This window comes from Magallana gigas, chromosome 7, assembly GCF_963853765.1.
Source record: "Magallana gigas chromosome 7, xbMagGiga1.1, whole genome shotgun sequence".
In the NCBI taxonomy this organism is placed as follows: domain Eukaryota; kingdom Metazoa; phylum Mollusca; class Bivalvia; order Ostreida; family Ostreidae; genus Magallana; species Magallana gigas.
The window spans coordinates 1,714,261-1,736,279 of record NC_088859.1 but is presented as its reverse complement, the minus strand read 5'-3'; the positions used below and the strand labels follow the sequence as shown (position 1 = coordinate 1,736,279).

At 31.3% G+C, this 22,019-nt stretch overlaps 1 protein-coding gene across 2 annotated transcripts; it reads left to right on the top strand.

Annotated features, from left to right (window-relative positions):
- The first annotated feature begins 1,472 nt into the window (after window positions 1–1,472).
- Window positions 1,473–4,158, top strand: LOC105327454 (growth arrest and DNA damage-inducible protein GADD45 beta). Of its 2 annotated transcripts, none has more exons than XM_011427943.4 (6): window positions 1,473–1,644; window positions 2,675–2,779; window positions 3,028–3,151; window positions 3,283–3,378; window positions 3,544–3,704; window positions 3,836–4,158. In XM_011427943.4, the coding sequence occupies exons 1-5, from the start codon at window positions 1,568–1,570 to the stop codon at window positions 3,667–3,669; spliced, it is 528 nt and encodes a 175-aa protein (XP_011426245.3). In that variant the 5' UTR covers window positions 1,473–1,567; the 3' UTR covers window positions 3,670–3,704; window positions 3,836–4,158. The 2 variants fall into 2 exon arrangements, with proteins under 2 accessions (XP_011426245.3, XP_011426246.3); XM_011427944.4 differs by lacking the exon at window positions 1,473–1,644 and adding an exon at window positions 2,023–2,590.
- The last annotated feature ends 17,861 nt before the right edge of the window (window positions 4,159–22,019 follow it).

Below are 22,019 nucleotides of genomic sequence, written 5' to 3'. Positions count from 1 at the left end.
ATACAGCATGGTTAGTTAATTGATTAACATAATTGTAATGGAAAGTGGATTTGTGTTTAAACTATCGTTCGGCCGGCAAATCAAAGTCTTCAAACAGCAAAGATACATGTATATATACTCTGTAACACCAGCTGAAATGATTGATGATCAATAGTGTTATATAAAGACTATAGAATTATCACACATTTCATTTAAGCAAGCTATAACAAAAAAGTTAAACAATTAATTTCCGGATATTGAAAAGTTGCTGGGGGTCGGAAATTGTTAAATCACAAAACTTCTCGTGAATCCGCGTGATTCTGTGTGATGCTGTGTTTATGTGAGTGTTCGGTCCACGTGATTCCACGTGTAAAACTAAAGTTCACGTGAAGTCCATGTGAGGCCACACATATATGCAAATTTAATCGGCCACCAGTGGTACATCTATACATACTTTAATGAGGGAGGTTGGAATATGAAATATTCTTAAATGCATGAGAAAATCCTATTTTATAATGCATTTTTTTTCTTCTGAAAAGGCTAATTTTGTCGCTAGCAAAACAATTTATGAAGTGCAAAAATGTTTTGAGCGAAAGGTTAAGATCCCAAAACTTATTTCTACTATAAGCACTATATACTATGAAGTACGTGTAAACTTCATTACACAAGAAAGTGTCCGTGCACTTAACTGCATGCAATGATTTTTCACTTCACTAAAACTATGCCTTAATAACTATGACCGTAATGGCCATGAATCTCCGACGATTCAATTGAAAAATTCGAACCCAGCGCTATTTATACCCCCCCCCCCCCCGACCGTGCCCCTTATTTATAAAATACCAAATGTAGTATATATATGTATTGTTTAAGCAACTATTTTGATATCAGTCTACATATGGCGTAGTTTATCCAGCGTCTCGGTCTCTTAAAATAGTGTTCTACATTTTCAACCGAAAAAAATATAGAGAATGCGATTCCCTTTGCTTACAATCCCATTGCATTCTACTGTTCTATTATGGTTTATGCGACTATTTTGATATCAATGCACATAGTCTATCCAGTGAGGCGTCCCCAGTGTTCTACATATTCAACTAAATTTAAAGTCCTAAAACATGATCGAGTCACCGCCTTACCCAGTAGTGGAGTTCAGTTAGTAAGTCAGCTGGCATGTGATCTTGACAGAGGAAACACCCTGCGTTATATATCTATAGAAATCTATAAATAGATCCTTAGTCATGTACAGGCCTTCTTCTATTTTTAACTCAATATCGAAACCCCGATCTGCTGCTGAATCATGGTGCATTTTTAATTAAAAAAACATTCAATAAATAAAATCGTTTGAAAAAATGCGTATTGATCCAAAATTGCATCAATTATAGACGCAATTCAAACATTCGAAAGAAAAATCTGGATCGTCAGTTCAAAAGTAAGAACATATCCTGAGAGAACGACCAATCAAAACGCTTGAACCTGGGTCAGGGATATCCACATGACTAATCGGGATTACGACACACCAACAGAGCGGACTAGATTCCACGTTGGAGCAACGTTCGTCTTAAGGTGAACTATTTTGCAGAACGTCAATTGAATGAGACTGACAGAAACTGTCCCGAAGATGACTCTCACAGACCATAAGGAGATAACAGTGGAACAATGCAGCGAAGAGTGAGTACATTTACTTATCTTAAATTAATTTTTATATAGAAATCAGCTGTTATGTGAAATACGTAGTTTCATAACACCATGCATGCACAAAGTTGATTGTATTGTATAATAATTTTAGTTCAGACTTTAGTTTAGACTACTTCATTTGAAATTTAGTTCGATTATTTTCCGATAGGCATTGCAGCATGCCGCAAATTTTTATAGCTCCATATATTGCATCATGGTCATATTGAAATTGAACTAATCATATTTTCATTTATACAAGGTTTGGTTCAAATTTTATTTTTGACAGCCATTTTGGGGCAAAATTCGTGTTTGTTTTCTCTGAATTCATGTTGAAATCACCTGCATGATATTGCGTGCTACAAATGGGCCAATTGCCAGTCTTGTAAACATCGATAAACAAACCCGGGTAAAAGCGCGCGGAGATCGCCTATCATATCTATTTATAGTATTGGCATGACGAACTGGCAGTGGTTAACACGATATAGCTCGAAGAAATTTAACTTGTGTTTCCTTATTTGGAATGAATTGTTGCGCTTTTTTTTAAAGTAGGGCAAACCGAAACAGACTTAAAATAGCAGGAAAATTAATGCATCTAATTTTATACTTTAAAAAATCATCGAGTCTAATTATGGAATTTTAATCCTAGCAGTCAAAGTAAAAGTAAAAATTTTTTTGCAATGTTTTCAGGAAACATGATTATGATCTTGACCCAATTAAAAGTGGCTTCCTATGTGAATTGTTGATAAGTGTTTACAGCTGAATAATTTATCTTCCTCGTCAATCACACAATATGATTGGCAGCCACTAATAAAAGGAGAACCTGCGAACCTTCTAATAAAATCGAAAGTCATTCACTTTCTTCTCAGTCCATAGTAAACAAACGACTTATTAAGATGCTTGACATAAGTGAAACATTGCAACTGATGTACTTATTAAATGGGTACGGATAATTTGTATTGTGGATTACAGTTTAATTATATTTGTGAATGGATTTTTAATTATTAAATTTTTCCTGATCTTGCAGAAGCAGTATAAAGGCTTGCCCCGGCGTACTGAAGGTCTTACAAAACGCATCCAAGCAAGAACGGGTTGTGAACGGGGTCCACAAATGTGCGGCCATTCTAGAAAAGTAAGTGTAAACTTATACAGGAGTATCTTATTCAGTACACGTGGTTTGATTTGTTTACTAGATTAATTTTAAACTGATTTTACTTTTTTATATTCTCAATCATACTTTTCTTAGGAATGCGTCATATTAAAAAAAACATCCCTTATTACATTGCCGAAGTCTTAAAAAAATTGAAATAGTCAAAAATCTCAAAACTGTTAACCATATTCATGGTATAATGTCTATAATTGATATTGTTTATTTTTCAGTGATCCTGATGCGGTGATGCTTTGTATCTTGCCACAACCATCAGAGGATGCTGACGTCACAATAAACATAGAACAAACTCTGATCAAAGCCCATTGCTGGGAGAACGGCATTCGGGTCCTGAAGGTACACATTGTCAAAGTTACTTCTTACAAATTTGAAATTATTTTGCAAAAAAAAAAAGAAAAAAGAAAAGAGACACAGACTTTTGATAGATACAGGGATTAATGACAGTTGGTTTTGATTTATTTTTACAGGTGGACTGCTGTAAGAAGCTGGAGATGTTAGTCTTAGACAACACACAGCCCACAAACCACTCTCTGAACTCAGACTTCTCCTGTGTGCTCGTCTTGGTAAGTAGTCTTAGACATGTCTATAGTACACAATATACGGGTAACAAACCTATACACAATTCTTATAAAACTGATTTATAAACCCATGAATTGTGAAATACGTATGAAAAGAACTCTATTGGTTTTTGAAATTGAATTTCATGTATTATGGTTTTTTCCTTACAGTTTCCAAAAGTTGAAGCCAGCGATTCTCCTGACGCAGAGAAAGAATGGAAGATGATTGATGACTTCTTCAAGAAGATGCTCATGCATGGTGTGCCACATTGGCACGTGATTGAATTACCCGGATGATATATAACTTGTCTTCATTAAACTTTTAAGTGCATGTAAGTGTATTATAGGTCACTATTGGTCTACATTTCCAAGAAAACCTGTCTTTTATCTTGCAAGACAACAAAACTGACATATGCATACAGTCGACATTTTTTAAAATAATGTATGCATTCTTCATTTTCAGTTTGCCTCAAATCATAATAAAACTTAAATTGGCACGTGCTGCCCCAGACTTCATGTTCTGCTCCAAGGAGAAAATAGAGGACAGGAAGACGAAAAAAGATGCGCACGCAGGCCTCCCTGGCTGATGAAGTCGTAAAGATTCCACCAAAGGAATAAACAAACGACAAACTTCACAGGAGAAATATAAACTGACTGTAAATGTCTGTGAATGAAATCATGGCGATAGGTTAATGAATATTAATGTATATAGATTAATTTTAGATATGCACTGTATGTTCAATGCGTAAGAATACGAAGAAAAGAGAAATAAAATGTATAACATAACTGGCGTTCTGTTTTTGTTACATTACAATAAGTTTATTTTGAGAAAGTATTCAGAGCTTTACTTCATTGTGGATTCACAATGGAAAGAACTGATTCAAGCATTGGCCGTTGAGGTATACGTAAAACATTGAGACCACAAGACAATGATTTGTGTAGGGACAAGGATACTGGTAGAGGCCCACGTTCTTGACAGGGTCCAAAACAGAAAAATATCTTGAAAAACTTGAAAAAATACTCGCCTGGACTTCTTTTAAGAGTATATTTCTGATAATTAGGATCCCGAAAATATTCGAGAAAATTTTGAAATTTTTAAAATGCTACGTGCATGAACTTGTGACATACTATTACTGATGATATCGTTATTGAAATATGTAGTTAGAGAGAAAATCTTTTGATATAAATTTTAAATAAATGGTGCGTAGCATCGGAGTATAGAGGCCCCCCCCCCCCCCATCCCACCCACACATGCACTGTTCCTCTCAACAAACAGTTCATATAGAAAATTGAATTTTTGATTTTTTGAGGAGTTACTCCCCTTTACCTGCAAATGAAATTAAAGAAATTAATCTTAAAATTGACGCGTTATCGCTCTTCGCTACCCCCCCCCCCCCCAGTTAGCTTGACAAGATATAGGATAAGTTTACCCCCTCCCTCACTTTAAAAACGATGCTACATGTACGTGCCTAAATTGTTTAATATCCCTAGATAATTTTGAAGCTTGGTTCTATTGCGCAGTAACAGGTATGTAAATACGAGATTGACCCTGGGTTATTTCCGCTGCGCTCTATTACAGTGTGTGTATGCATTGTATATGCATGCGTCCTCTAGACAAAGTATTGTTTTTCTGGCTGTCGATTTAATTTGGAAAAATAACAAAACATTACATTGCCTTTGTATCTCTCCTTTTATTCAAATTAGCATTTGCAATATACTTAACAAAGGTAAAGTGAAACTTATTCTACGAAACTTAAAAAAAAACTCCTGTAAGGATTTAAATTATTAAAATACACTGGATTAAATAAAGTATTTTTCCTGATTTGATTTGATCGGATACTTCATGGGTAACAAGGTATTTTTACATTGCTTAAGAGGCTTTTTAATTAAAAACCTGGAACAAACAAATGTACTGTTAGAACTTTCGAAGGTCACGCCCAACTTAAGGGGAAAACCCCGGCAGTGCTTATAAACTTACTAAAATTGATTTTTCCAGTCTAATGTCATCAACAGTTTCATTAAACTTTTTTGAATGTGCAGATATTTTCCCGGTGGATCAGAGAGGGATCATCATGATAGTTCAAAGTTCATTATAAATGAGAAAAAAATCTTTTAAAAATTTGGTCCTTCCGAGACTACATATGTTCTTTATTTGGAATTATTTATTGGGGAAGCCTTAACATACCCATATACAGCCATGTTTTAGAAATAATACTAGATTTCAAATTCGCACTTCTATTTATATTACAAGGACAGACTATGCAACTTAAGTGACTTGGATGAAATTGAAACTACATATAGTCCATTCTTTATTAAGCAAATATATCATTTATTATACAAAATAGACATATTTTAACCTTATGTCAAGTTATCATATAATAATAGTACTCTATTCATTGATTTTATGGGTGACTACCCCCTTCCCCATATTGCTTTTTTGATCAATGAATTGTAGAATTAGAGACAAAACATAAGACAAAACCATCCGATTTCTAACACATGCAAACTTTACTTATTATGCAATAGTTCTAAATTTACTTACACGTCTGTTGGACCGAGTGTGATGATTTAATATTTCATTAAAGGAATTTTGATTGTACTTGTTAATCTGTAATACCCATGTCACTATAATATTCAGTAATTTCTTTCTTCTAAATCTAAATTCTGCAATAAAAGATCTTTGAAATTTTGAAATGTTCGTTTCGAGTTAATTTTCAGTTATTAAAATATATCTAATTGGTAGTTACGTACATGTATTTACATTACAGGTTTTGGGAGGACAACGTCCCTGTCTAAGCCAATTAGGTTTAGTGCATAAAAAAAGAAATATATTGAGACCTTACTAACCATCAATATCCATCTTGATACCTTTTAACATGTTATTTTTTATCCATTTTCAAATAAGATAAATTACAAGGGTTGACCCAAAAGTAATGTCACAGATTCAAGGGTTGACCAAAAAGTAGTGTCATAGATGCAATAAAGTTATAAAAGATACGGAATACGACAAAACTTTTAAAATATTTACATAATATTTATTTCAATGCAAAATGATAAAAACTTTGGAAGATAGTATATTATGTAAAACGTGAGATAAGGCTAGTCGCCGCACGCCTGCGACCTAAATCTATATTCTTGACTTATTGTTTTAAAATCATAATACTGTCATATACAAAAAACTGGCCGGGGTTCACACTTAATTGTTTTTTTTTTCTCCATTGAATAAATTACTACTCTTTTCGTGTTTGATAAAGTACATGTTATTTATTGGCAATTTATTTAACCTTACGATCATTTTAATCAACGGCTTCACAATAAGGTACAAAAAGTCATGAGCGTAAACTTTCAGCATTGTTGATGTCGTGAGACGCTAGCTTTAACTTTCCTTCTGACTGTCTGTCTTTCGAATATCTACTTCATTCATAAGCGAGAACTATGTTTTAACAAACATTGGAAACATCTTAAGAACACCCTCTTCATTATGCTAAATTTCTTGTCAATTTTATATCAATTTCAATACCTTATCTAGAGAGTTTACAGTCAAAAGAAAGATGTATTGCACCTCTTTTCGCACATACAGCCTTTGTGTTCTTCATCAAATTAATAAGTTTTTGAAACTTTAATTCATCTGGCACGTGCTGGTCAAGACTTCGATGTACTTTTCCAATGAGAAAGATAGAGAATAGGAAGACGAAAATAGATGCGCACGCATGCATCCCTGGCAGACGAAGTCATCCTTATTCCGCCAAAGAATAAACAAATGACAAACTTCAAGGGAAAAATATAAACTGTAAATTGTAATTATTTACTTAATGTAATACACATTTTCTCTGGCAGTTCTCTAATTTATTAAATTACTCTCGATTAAACAATATTTAAGTATTTCCCCATTCTTCAAGGGGCTTACAAATGCAATGTTAAAACTGTCGAAGATCACTTAACAATAAATAATAGGTAGTGCATAAGAACCTACTAAATTTGACTTGTCCATAAGCATATGTCAGATGTCATTAACAGTTTTATCAAGCTTGTTTAAATGTGCAGATATTTTCTCGATGGGTCAGGAAGGGATCATCATAAGAGTTCAAAGGTTATTATATTAAGAAAAAATTCTTTTAAAAAATTGCAAATTTGGTTCTTCTGAGATAATAATGTATGGTTATCAATTTGAAAGTAATCTTTTCATTGATCTTATGGGTAACTACTATCTTCCTCCAAATTGCTTATTCTATCAATGAATCGTAGAATTGGAGACAAAAACATGCAATTTGTATTTATTATGTAATAATTTTAAAGTAACTTACAAGTCCGTTAGACTAGGTGTGATGATCGAATATTTCATTAAAGGAATTTTAATTGTACATGTGAATCTTTAATACACATGTCACTTTATATTTAAACTATATCTAATTGTTAATTATTTACTTATTTGCATTATATGTTTTCGGAAAGCAACGTCCGATGTCTTAACCAATTACGTTTTGTGCATTATAAAAGATAAAAGACATTCCGATCTAAAATGTAAAATCCATCTTCATTGCTTTTAAAATAGCTTATTTTCTAATTCATTTTTAAATTTGACAAATTACGAGGGTTGACCCAAAAGTAATGTCACAGATGTAATAAATCATGAAAGATAACTGGAATACGACTAAACTTTGAAATATTTACATAATAATATTAATTTCAATGCAAAATGATAATTACTTTTGAAGATAGCACTTAAGGCAGAACGTGAGACAAATGCAGTTTACACAGTATTCAAAATCTCTAGAAAACCCCAAATTTATGCTCCTTCAAATTCCTGTCCAAAAGTGATATAAAAGAGAAACAGAGAAATAACTCGAGAAAATGCCATAAGTTTCATAATATTTGGTAAAATATTTCAAGCTAATTTTTTTTTAATGAAAATCAAAAGATAGGGGGAGGGTATATAAATTATGTACATGTAAGGGTATTTTTATATCATGATAATATCATGTAGATGCATGTTGTATTGAATAAGGTTTCTTATTAAAGGAGGTAAGATAACAATTGACCTCTTAAAGATTAAGTTAATATATTTAACTGACGGAGAGTCACATCTGTGCTAAATAGATGAAAATGAAAATGGTGCGTTTTCTAAAGTGACCATATTTTTTTTAAACCTGACTCTATTCGGCAAACAAGGCATACCTTTTCTCAGAATTGCATAATCTTTTTGAGGACTGCGAACGATAGCATTGTCTAGCCGCCTAACTAAAAGGCATTTTTTGAATATTGTCCTATTAAAGTTATTTTTTATAATATTGTAAATATTTATGTAGATTTTCATAAAATATCAATGATTTGGTCACACGAAGAGGGATAACGTTGTACAGTTCAATAAGTGACAATGAAAACAAGCTTTTATTTAAATTAGTTTATAATTTTATATAAAATACTGAAAGACTTAACTGATCTTATAACTACTAGTACACCGTTGTTAATTATATACATGTCAATTGCATATATGTATACGTCCATTCTATCCACTGACCTTTATTTATGTTTTGTACACATATATTGTATTATATCTTTGTATTGGGAGAGGGCGGTCTAAGTTATGGAACTTGTGCCCAATCCCAATTGTATTTTTGTACAATAAAAATATGTTCAAATCAAATCAACGTTGTATTTTGGGTTAAAGTAGCTCATTTCATAATAGAAAATAACGGAAAACGGATATGTTTTTTAAACATCACCCCCCCCCCCCCCGCCCCATGAATCAAAAATTCCTTTTGAGGGGTTTTATATATTGTTGGGGGGGGGGGGGGGGGGGCATATGTCTACAGAACGAAATACATTCCCAAAAAGAATTTTGCTTTTTAAATTTTCGAAAAATAATTAACATATATTAATTTAAATGAAGTTTTTCTTTAACATCCACCGTAAACTTGTTATAATTAAGTTTTTATGCATATATTGGGCGCTAAATATTATTTTCCTCACTTATAGAGACCGATTTCAATTAATTTTTTTTTTAGAACCCCCCCCCCCCCCCCCTGTAGGCAAAACTTTTGTTTAAAAATTAATAATTTGACTACAAAATTTATTTTGATATAAATCAATTAGGATTTGATCATACTTAGTAGATAAACTTGTTTTTGAATATCTGACAGAAATTCCGAAATATTTGGATGTAAAATGTAGGCGGGAAACGGGCGTTAGCGTTCACAGTTCTTTTAAGACAACATATCTTTTCATAGAATGTTAGTGGACTTGTTAAAGGTAAAAGTTAAAGGGACAGTTTCGGATAAAAAGGGGAGTAACTCCCTCTTCAATGAATTTTCAAAAGGATTTTTTGTATTTAAAAAATAAAATATGTTTAAAGATGATAAATGTTTCTCTTGAGTTGAGAACTGTAACTCATTTAAAAAAAAACTTGTCCCATGCTTTTGTTTTATGAAAAAAGTAATTATCCCATGCCTGTTTGTACCGGTCCCAAATTGGGTAAATTTTGCCTGGTCCCTGATACTACATACGAAATTTATTTGGGATTGTTTATTGGGGAAGCCTTAACATACCCACATACAGCCATGATTTAGGAATAACATTATATTTCATAGTTGCATTTCTAATTACATTACAAGGACGGACTATGTAACTTAAGTGACTTGAATGAAATTTAAACTACATGAGTTTGTAGTCCATTCTTTAATGAGCAAATATATCATTTATTACACAAAATATGATATATTTTAACCTTGTATCGAGTTATATAATATAATAATACTATTATATTCATTGATTTTTAGAATTAGAGAAAAAACACATGGCAAATAATCGACATCTAAAACATGCAAACTTCATTTACTCTGCAATAGTTTTAAGGTGACTTACACGTCCGTTGGACTGGGTGTTGCAATATTTTATTAAAGGAATTTTAATTGTATTTAAACACATGTCACTATGACATTAAACTATACATATATGTCTAATTGGTAGTTACTTACTTATTTACATTACAGGTTTTGGGAGGGCAACCTCCACTGTCTAAGCCAATTACGTTTTGTGTATGATAAAATATGGAAAATATAATTATATAGAACTAACTTACTATCTATATCTTTATTGCTTTTAAAATATAATTTATGATCCATTTTCAAATTACATGTAGATAAATTAGGGGGGTTGACCCAAAAGTAGTGTCATATATGCTGTAGGATCAGGAAAGATAACCGGAATACGACAACACTTTTAAATATTTACATAATAATATTAATTTTGATGCAAAATGATAATATCCTCTGAAGATAGCATATTATGTAGAACCTGAGGTAAGGCTAGTCGCTGCACGCTGCGACCAATTAACTCTGTATAGAGGAGTGACAATACCATAAAAAATTTGATTTGAAAAAATTTAAGGTCAAAGATCAATGACTGAAATATGACCAAAATTAATTTTAAACATTTTCATAAAATTTTTTGCTTTTTGTAAGTTGTATTTATTAATGTGAAACAAAAAATATAATGTATGGCAGCCTGTTTGCATGATTAAAACATTTTCCTCAAATAACTATGCTTTTGAGGGATGAAATAATGTAATTCAAAATGTATTTGTCATGATAATCGCACACAAACTAGAAATATACACTATGACAATTAAAAGTATGAAGTAAAAGAATAATTACGTGAGGTGACTTTACATGTTTATATAGTTTTGATTGTTACTTTAAATAAATCGCGTAAAAAAGTGACTCAAGTACATAAGAATAGTTTATATCTGGTAGAAAACGGCATGAAATACTTTTTTTTCATATGTTCGTCTCTATTTATCATCTCACTGGAAATATTATGACTTCAAATGTTAATATAGTAATACGAATTTTCAGTTTTCTTTACCGATGGGACAAAGAGCAAGTTTGAACCAGCAATATATTTTATGCAATAATAATTGATTAATTTATACATTTTTAATATTCAATGTATTAATTACAGTCTGCGTTCAGTGAATTTGAAATATGCAAAAATTTAATAACTTTTAAAACACTTAAAAAATGAAAGAGTTATTTTTTTTTAAATTTTAATCAAATTGAAAATCACGAATGACATTTGTATGTACATGTAATATACAAAATAAGCAAATTAAAATAAAGTTATAATTTTCAATTAAGTATGTTACAATGTTTATTAAATCATTATCTTATCGGCATATTGTCTTACGTAATAAAATTCAAACTGTAAATTAATCGTACGTCTATTACATGCTTCGTTTAATTCTAACAAAAACTAATTTTGTTCTCTGGTATATAAACAAACACGATTCATTAAGAAAAAACTTGTGCATCTGAGATGGATTTCTTTCCTCATATTGTTGATCACATTTCAAAAAAGTTAGCTCGGTGAAGTATCTATAATAACGTAATATTGCAAACAGAGACTCAAATATTCTATAAATCATACCATATAATGGTACAGATTATAAAATCAATGTATCGAACTGATTATAATTTTCTCATATTTTATTAATGAAACCAAGAATACAGTATTTCTCGCTTTTCTTCTTCCTGTTTGGTAAGATATACCGGTATTTCAGACACGCCGATTTCAGGAATTATATATTTTATTAAATTGTAATATAAGTAATCATAAACTCTGTTGTAAGACAATCATAAATACAAGTAAACATAATCCATTTTAAGAAATTCTGCACAAGAAATCTAAAATACGAAATATGCTTTTTACTTCCATTTAATCGTCTCATAAAACTGATTTGATGAGAAATCTTTTAAATTGAACAGAACTCTTCAAAGAGTTTTAGCTTACGCAATGTACCACTATGGCATGAATAATCCTTCTGGTGTTAAACAGTTCATGAATACCAGACTTTGAGTTGATCAATTCATTTACATGACAAATGATAGAAATACATACTTGCATCGGGCATTTAGACAACAGGTACTAACGCTAAATCCTCATTTAAATCTTCAATTATACCGGTAATCCTGTCAAATACGAAGAACCCCTTAATGTTATATTACCTACATTTCATAAATAGCTACTTTTTTCGTGTTTGATACAGCACATGTAATTTATATGCATTTTTTTTTTTACTTTGCGATCATTTTAAAATATGAATATTGTTTTGAGCATTTATATCTTTTTAAAACTATTCAAAGAAAATCAATAAAAAATTGAAAATCAATTTAAATTGTTTGATGTGTCATTGTTCTTTTTTAAATACAGTGCCTATGAGATGCGCAATGAATTGTGTGACAAAACCAGTGTATGTAGTTTTTAATAATAAGATAAAACTTTGTGTGACAAACAATAATTATTTCTCTTCTGATTACAAATTACTTAGCTAAATTGTTTTCATAGAAAACGTTTTAAAGTTTTTTTTTTTTTACTTTTCTACTTTTCACACCTCCTTAAACCATATCTAAATGATTTTAAAAGTGATCGCTTCATGAAAAAACCCTAACTATTATTTGGGATTTCATTTCTGCAGACACTGGAATGGCTCGGAATGAATATTGTATAATACCACGTGTATCTTGTTGTTATTGCTACTTCTTCTGTCAGTATTGAAGAAACAAGGATTTTATTTGGTTGTAAACAATTATGACATAATTCCTTTAAATATGTAAATTTTTGAGTCGTTAAAACTTTGATTCAGCTGTCACTTGTTGGCCAAGTCATCAAGGAGAAAAATAGAGAACAGGAAGACGAAAATAGATGCGCACGCATGCCTCCCTGGCTGATGGAGTCATAAAAATTCCGCCAAAGGAATAAACAGATGAAGAACTTCACAGGAGAAATATAAACTGACTGAAAATGTCTGTGCCTGTAATCATGGTGATAGTTTTATTAAAAATTAAAGTATATAGATTGATTTAACATAAGCACTATAATTATGTTCAATGCATACAATAATAAATGAATGAGATGTAAATCATTTTTGGGAGTTGATTTTAATCAACTCTCCTATGCAGTTACTCTGACAAACCGAAAGTGAAACAGTGTTTGGACCAAAGTACAAATCATCGCCGCTGACAAGACTTCGTTAAAAATTCTGAAGAATAATTGATAAATTCGAAATAATGTATGCTAAAGCAATGTTTTTCAAGGAAACTTATTTATAAATACCTTGAAAACAGTCAGATTTTAAATGGTACGAACAATTTAGATAATTTTGTAGTGTATGTATTCTTACTATGTGTTCAACATAGTCTCATTCAACTCGACGCTCGGCTGTCTCCGTAAATCTTCGACAAGCAGAGAGTCTCTCTTGCTTGTCGGAGATTAACGGCGACAGCCGAGCGTTTTGTTGAACGAGACGAGGGTTCAATATTGCTTGGATCCATAAATTTCCAGATTAATTTCTATCACTTATACATAGTTTGATTGAATTTATTCTATCTTAAAATTCATATGGGGTTTTATCAACATTCTTGTGTCGAAAAAGTCCGAAAATTCATATTATAAAAATGTGCGTAATTCAAATACAGATTAGAAACTACCTGTACTTGTCATGCAAAATAACATATCATTGAGTTTAAAATAAATAAACATCGATAAAATCAACTCCCGTCAGTTATTCGGTACTTTGATTATAAATTAGTTTGCGTACTATTGTGATATTTAAACGATTTAATTCATTGGTGGGTTCACAATAAAAAGAATTAATTCATAAATTGGTCGTTGAGAGGTACGATTAGGACGCTGGATGGTCAACAAATTAACCATCAAATCTTTATAGAATTTTAGACGGTTCGATAGTCATGGTCATCTTTAGACTGTATTGATATCTTTTAAAAGAAGACCTCCATATAGAATTCAAGAAAAGTACTCAATTTAAAAGGTAAAATATTTTGGTATTTTCTTTACTAAATGACTGCTTATAGCTAAACAAATCACATCGACAAATTTAAGGTAGATCTGATGGGTAATTAATGGTTGACCACCCAACCCCCTTAAGCTTAAAGATTCTTGAAAGAACTATCTGAGAATGCTTTCGTGGACTTCATTTGAAGAATCATATTTCTGATTGAAAGCAGAGAAATGTCTAGAATTGTAAAAATATTTGAGAAAATTTTGACAATTGTCAACTGCACGAACTTATGAAATACAAGCACTGATTGATAGGCTTCTATTATTGCAGTTGGTAATTAGAAAAAAAACCCAGCATTTTATTTTAATTTTTTTTTTATGCCAAATCCATTGTAATACTACATCTCACCCAACCATAACTTAATTTTGAAGCTTGGTGCTAGAGATAGGAACACAAACTTTAACAAGAGATATTGTTCCCGCTCTACATATGTAGATTGTATATACGCCATCTAGTGAACGTATTGTTTCTCCGACAGTTGTCATAATTTGGAAAGATACCAAAACACTGCTCACTGCTTTTGTGTCCATCCTTTTATTCCAATAAGCGCTTGTAGTTTATTGAAACTAAATCTACCTTCTAAAAAATAATCATTGAAAGGATTTAAATCATTTAATTACGTTTTGTAAAATGATGCATTTTTCTGATTTGATTTGGACGGTCACTTATTGGGTTACAAGGTATTTTCCTTACAGCTTAAGGAGTTAAACAAAACTTGGAACAAAAAAAAATGTACTGTAGATGAAGGTCTTTTGAAGATCACATCCATTTAAAAAACTATACTGAATATATTAAAAAAAGATCATAGTGCTTAAAAAAAAGCACCATACTTGACTTGTCCAGTACTATATGTCTAATGACATAAACAGAAAGCAGACATCATGAGAGTTCATTATAAATCCAAGGTAATTAAAATTCTTTTTAAAAAATGCAAGTTTAATCCTTCTGGTATCTTTAATATATAATACTACATGAATTATGTATTAAATTTGGAATTATCAAAACATATGCTAGTTTAAAAGTTGCATTTCCGTTCACATTACAATGACGGAATACGGTAATTATGTGACTTGATTGAAATTGAAACTGGAAAGTATTTTAATCACATTGTCCATTCTTTAATAGAAATTCTTCATTTCACAAAATTGGACATATTTCAACCTTAAGTCAAAGTAAACTTAATTAAGTTCTCTATTCATTGCTGTTATGTGTATATTATTTAATGTAATTAACCATGCCAAAGTGCATTATTGGCTATTTTATTAATGAATCTTACAATAAGAGACAAAAATACTTGAAAAAGCTGTGTAACTTTTAACACGTGCATACTTCATTTATTACTTAATAGTTTAAAAGTAACTTATGAGTACGTCATGCCGGATGTCATGATGAAATATAAGCGAAAGGAAGAGAATTGATCCCTGGTGATATATGCATGTCACTATGATAAACTATTTAGTTACTATAATTACTTACTTATTTACATTACCCGTTTTGGGAGGGCAACGTTCGCTGTCCAATCCAATTACGTTTTGTGCATTACAAAATATGTTCAGCTAGCTATACAAATCCTACTTTATTGCTTTTAAAATGTCATATTTTCTTCTTCATAAAATATTTTTAGATCCATCTATCCTATACAAATATCTATTTAATGCTTTTGAAATGCCATATTTCTTATTCATGAAAAATAAATAAAGATAAAATACGAGAGTTGACCAAAAAGTAATGTCACAAATGCGATAAAATCTCAAGCTCGCCATAATACGACAAAACTTCCGGCCTTAAAATATTAACATATATCTATTTAGATCTTAGGATTTAAAAGTGCACAATGATAATTTCTTCAAAGATTGTAAGCATTTATTGCATGATAGTGAGAGAGATATAAAGATTTTTAAAAAAAATCATATTTTCCGAGGCAGCGCCTTTTGGAAAGCAGTTTTTCTGAGGGAATAAATATTCATAAATCAATCCGAGTGTTAACGTTCATGGAATAAATTGTTTATCATTCCGAACAACAGGTGATAATATAGAATACGTCCGGTTTTAAAGGGTCAAGAACTTGGTCAAATTTTATTTTTACTATTTCATTGCTTAAAATGCATTAGTATTGCATTTCAAATTGTTAGTTTTTCGAATCACATGTAATCATATAGTTTTCTGAAATAAATCGGATTAACAATGTTGATATTTACAGAATAAAGAACCATTCTTTAAGTATTATGTTAGGGGCGGATCCAGAGGGGGGTGATTGGGGTAATGCCAACAAAGTTTAAAAGAAAACAGCAGACATGTTCACGAAGCTATCTTAGGACCAAGGTGCGTCCTAAGTACATCTTAGGATACGTCTTAGTCTTCAGTCTGTTTCTCGAAGCTCTCCTAAATTTAGGGAACGCCATAACTTTTTCCTAACTTTAGGACATCGCTTACCTTGTCCTAAGACCATCCTTAGGCTGTATAATAACGTTTTGGGGGATACTGGGGCTGTTGTGAAGCTTTTTCCTAAGACCAATAGAATAAAGCAATATTTTCTACAGTTCAAGTATTTCCAACACACATCTAATTCCTAATCCCGGGGGGGGGGGGGGGCATAGTCATTTATTCTATCATGTACGTTCATTTTATCAATATAAATTGGAGAGGGACCCTGAACCCCCCCCCCCAACTTCCCCGTTGCTACATCCTTATTATTAACTTATTTTTGATATATATACAATGTACACTAAGTAAGTTACATTCATTGTTTTGATTACTTCTGGATAAGATTATTCAAATATCCTTGGCTAAAAAGTAAAACATCGGATTATATAAGCCATGCGTGATCGTTCGAATTTTTCTCACTTCATTCTGAAAAAATCGAAATGTTAAATAAACTGTATTTATGAATTTTCTTGATATATTACAACTTATTTTTTATTGACCATCGTGTATTCTATATATAGCATATTAAAGGGAAATTGGTTGTGTTTCTACATGTAACGTTAAATTCTATGAAAAGCGCATGTTTATTTATAACATATACTTGAATGGCAATATTATCAAATGTTAATTTACACTCAAAGAATGGACACGTGTTATTTAATTAATTATTTGCTTTTAAGTCAATTCTGTCTTGCTACATATTTTCATCGAAAAAAGCAGTAATTTGGATTTCTGGGGGTGCTGTTTAATTTTTTTATTTTTTTTATTTTTTTGTTTTTGTTTTATTTTCTTTTTGGATTGTTTGTTTGTTTGTTTTTGTTTTTGTTTTTTGGTAATTTAAACTATTTATAAGTTGTTATTGTTCACTGATATATATTTAAGTAAATGTAAACGTTAAAATTACTAGTTTTAGGCCTTTTGTGCTACATCATGTAACTACCGCCACGTACAATTTTCTCTGGCAACATGTTTGATGATTTATCACTGCACAAGTCTCTCACATTCGATTTTATGAATAAATGTGAAAAATAAGAATGGTTGTAGAAGGTTAGGATATCCTAACTTAAGATGTTCCTAGTAAGCTACCGTCGAGCTAAATCTTAAGACGTGTCCCAATTTGATCTTAGGATGTTCCTAACTTTTTTCCTAAGTCATATCTTAGGAACACACTTAGGTCATATCTTAGGAAACTTTCGTGAACATGCCTGCAGGAGAGAGAGAGAGAGAGAGAGAGAGAGAGAGAGAGAGAGAGAGAGAGAGAGAGAGAGAGAGAAGGGAATAAGAATGTGAACTAGTAAATTGGTTAAAAAGGCATGTATTTTGTAACATGTCTGCAGGCATGTTCACGAAGCTATCTAGGACTATGGTGTGTCCTAAGTACACCTTAGGATACGTCTTAGTCTTAAGTGTGTTTCTCAAAGCTCTCCTAAAATTTAGGAACCGCCATAACTTTTTCCTTACTTTAGAACATCGCTTACCTTGTCCTAAGACCATCCTTAGGCTGTAAAATCACGTTTTTGGGGATATTGGGAATGCTGTGAAGGTTTTTCTTAAGACCGGTAGAATTAAGCAATATTTTTTACAGTTCTAACATTTCCAACAAAATCCGAGGGAGGGGGGGGGGGGCATAGTCATTTATTCTATCATTAATAAAATAATTTGAAGATGGACCCCGAACTTTCACTAGCTTCTCCGTTAATACAAGCCGGTCTGGAAGCTGAAAAATTAAGCAATTTTTTCCGCAAACACTGTCTCTGATTAGCGAATGAAAATAATTCTCTTATTTTTGGGAGTTGATTTTAATCAACTCTCCTATGCAGTTACTTAGAGAAACCGAAAGTGAAACGGTGTTTGGACCTCAGCACAAATCATCGCTGCTGACAAGACTTAGTTCTTGAAAATAATTGATAAATTCGATGTAATGTATGCTAACGCATTGTTTTTCAAGGAAACTTATTTATTAATACCTTGAAAATAGTCAGATTTTAAATGGTACGAACAATTTAGATATTTTTGTAGTCGTATGTATTCCTACGCCAGTGTTCAATATTGTCTCGTTCAACTCGACGCTCGGCTGTATTCGTAAATATCCGACAAGCAGAGAGTCTCTCTTGCTTGTCGGAGATTAACGGTGTCAGCCGAGCGTTTGGAAATATTTCTATTACTGAAACATAGTTTGATTGAATTAATTTTATCTTTAAATATTATTTAACATGATTCATATGGGGGTTTCTCGACATTCTTGTCGAAAAAGTCCAAAAATTCATATCATAAAAAAGTGCGTAATTCAAATACAAATTAGAAACCACATGTACTTGTCATGCAAAATAACGTATCATTGATTTTAAAATAAATAAACATCGACAAAATCAACTCCCGTCAGTTCTTCAGTACTTTGATTTATATCCACATTTTACACTAAGTGGGTTACATTGAATTTCATTGTTTTGATTATTTTAGGAAATTATTCAAATGTCCTTGGCTAAAAAGTAAATTTACATCGGTTTATATAAGTCATGCGTGATTATTCTTAATTTCTATTACTTAATTCCAAAAAAAATAATCTGTAAAAAATTCTTAATGTTTAATTCACTGTATTTATGTATTTTCGAAATATGTTACAACTTATTTCTTATTTTTAAACATGTTCGTGTATTCAATATGTTGCAGATTAAAGGGAAATTAATTGTTGTGTTTGTACGTGTGTGTGTTTCTACATGTAACGTTAACAGGTGCTTGAAAGACAAGATTATCAAATGTTTAGTTTACACTCAAAGAATGCACACGTGTTATTTAAATAATTATTCGCTTGTAAGCCGATTCTGTCCTGATAAAAATTTTCTTTTAAAAAATAGTAGTCATTTGGATATCTGGGGGAGGGAGTTTGTTTGTTTTTTTTTTTGGTTTTTTTTGTTGGGGGGGGGGGGGTTCTATTATTTAGGTAAATGTAATTTTTGTTTAAAATGACAACATTAAAATTACTGGTTGTAGGCCTATTGTGTACATTTTTCTCTGGCAAAATGTTGAATGATTAATCACTACAAAAGTATCTAACATTCGATCTGTACGAATAAATGTGAAAAGTAAGAATGGCTGCAGAAGGTTAGGACATCCTGACTTAAGATATTCCTTACATGTAGTTACGTCGAGCTATATCTTCAGACGTGTCTTAAGTTAATGTAAGGATGTTCCTAACTTTTTTCTAAGTCATATCTTAGGAACACACTTAAATCATAACTTAAGAAAGTTTCGTGAACATGCCTGCTGGTTGATAACATGCTTTGTTATTACAATATGACTTGTATAGTATCTTCGAAAGTAAAATTTAATAATTTATCTGCATTCATAACACATGTTAAGTATCTATTCAAAATATCATAAACATCTGCAGAGGATTTTTGCAACATTCTGTAATAACCATTTAGTGTTTTTTCATTAAGCTTTGTGATAAAGGGAAAAATATCTTTCATATTTATCAAATAAATAAAATAGTAGTTGAGACAAATAAAAGGATTTAGAACTCAATTTTATGAGTCAAATGTTTTAAATTGCCAATTTTTATGGATTTTAGTGTAATGTTGATACACGGAATTAAATGTTCATTGAAGCGCAATATCTATAATAAGAAACCGACCGGATCAATGGCAATAAATGTACGTAACATTGAAATTGTACATGTGATTTGGACTAAAACCATGAAGATTGAAAGCATATATTAGGGATTTGCTGTGAATATTTATTTGCATTCTTGGCTTGAATATCGGTATTCAAGAAGCCATTTTTTCTTCTTTTAGATATTGGAATTGTAATTTGTGGATGAAAAAATTTAGATCTAGTATTATATCTTTCGATTTTTTAAAAGAGCGATAGCTTTGTTCTTCAAATAAATTTCAAATTCATAATTCTATGCTTTACAAAGAATTGGACAGAATGCTATATTCAAACTTTATTTTATCTTTCCCAAGGAATACACTACTATCCTATTTTGACTTTGCAATCAGTTATAAATCATTGGCTTTACAATAAGCTACAACAAGTCATGAACGTAAAACTTCGGAGACCTAAGACTCTAACTTTCCTTTTATTAATAATCGAGAAAAAATCTTCAGTAAACATTAATTATCAATCTTAATGGCCTCCTGGGACCATCCATGTATTTTATTGATGAAAGTTTTAAACCAAATATTTATATAAAAAAAACGAAACTGTCGCTTCATCGAGAAAAGAGCTAAACTCCCAGGGAAACGTTAATGTGTGGGGTTTTGTTTCTGCATACATTTAAAAACTCCACTGAAATAGCATGGAGTGCTTTTCATAAAATGTCTTTCAAAATCATTCAGGCACATGGAGGCAATATTTCACTTTGCAGGATACCTACTGAAATATTAAATATATCTGTAGATATTCACTGGTAATTTGGACAGGCTAAACATTTTTATAGAAACTAAATAATTCTTTAATTTCTCCTTGTGAACCCTCCACTTGTAGTTTGTCCCATAAGAAAAGTCAATTGCCTAAATATAAACCTCAAAGGAAGAGTACAATCTTTTTTTTAAATATTCTCCATTTTTTGTGAAGTACCGACACCGCATCCACTTACACCTGAATTAAAACCAAACTGAGCAGCAATGATGATATTATATCTCTTGTTCCATCATAACTACAGTGTATCTTGCATTAAGAGCTTTTTGCAAAACAACTAATTAAGGTTACTCCTCTATATCTATTCGGATCTGATCTGGTAACTCACCCGTTTTAAAAATTAATTTTATTCACTTTTTTAAAAACTATTTTGATAGATTCAAAATTTTAAATGCTATCAAGCAATTTTCAGAGGCTTTACCGATACACAGTTCCCAAACAAAGGTTAGAAAAGCTATTATAAACACATGAATTAATTTTGGCATTATCGCCCGCAAGTGACGCCATATTACATATCTTTATGAAAAACAGATCAATTACTGTAAGATCCAAATCTTTTCTAAATATGTTTTTAAACTATAAGCATTTGAAATGATTCAATAATTTTGTACGAATACATTTAGTTTCATAAATCTGTCCTTGACCTGACAAAGAAAAAAATAGGACTAATAACTCTTAACAAAATACTATTTCTGTAGCAACTAAATGCGTCAGTCTTTTTCATTACTTTGTTCTTAAATATCAAATGTATATAATTAAAGTTAAACACATCAACCTTGAGAAATATATTTTTATGTCTATTTGCAAGCAGGGTAGGCTTTATTTCACCATAGATGAATGGTTCACTTAACTATTTGATGAAAGCTTTATATTGTGGTTACATTCTTTCAATGTACACTATCAAAAAATAAATGAATAAAAGAAATAAATATATGCCTTATCCGAG

Bases quoted from the DNA above. Each gene is read 5' to 3' on its own strand.
- LOC105327454 (XM_011427943.4), top strand. From the start codon at position 1,568: ATGAGACTGACAGAAACTGTCCCGAAGATGACTCTCACAGACCATAAG. The intron at 1,645-2,674 runs GTGAGTACATTT...CTGATCTTGCAG, and splicing joins GTGGAACAATGCAGCGAAGA to AAGCAGTATAAAGGCTTGCC. The intron at 2,780-3,027 runs GTAAGTGTAAAC...TTTATTTTTCAG, and splicing joins TGTGCGGCCATTCTAGAAAA to TGATCCTGATGCGGTGATGC.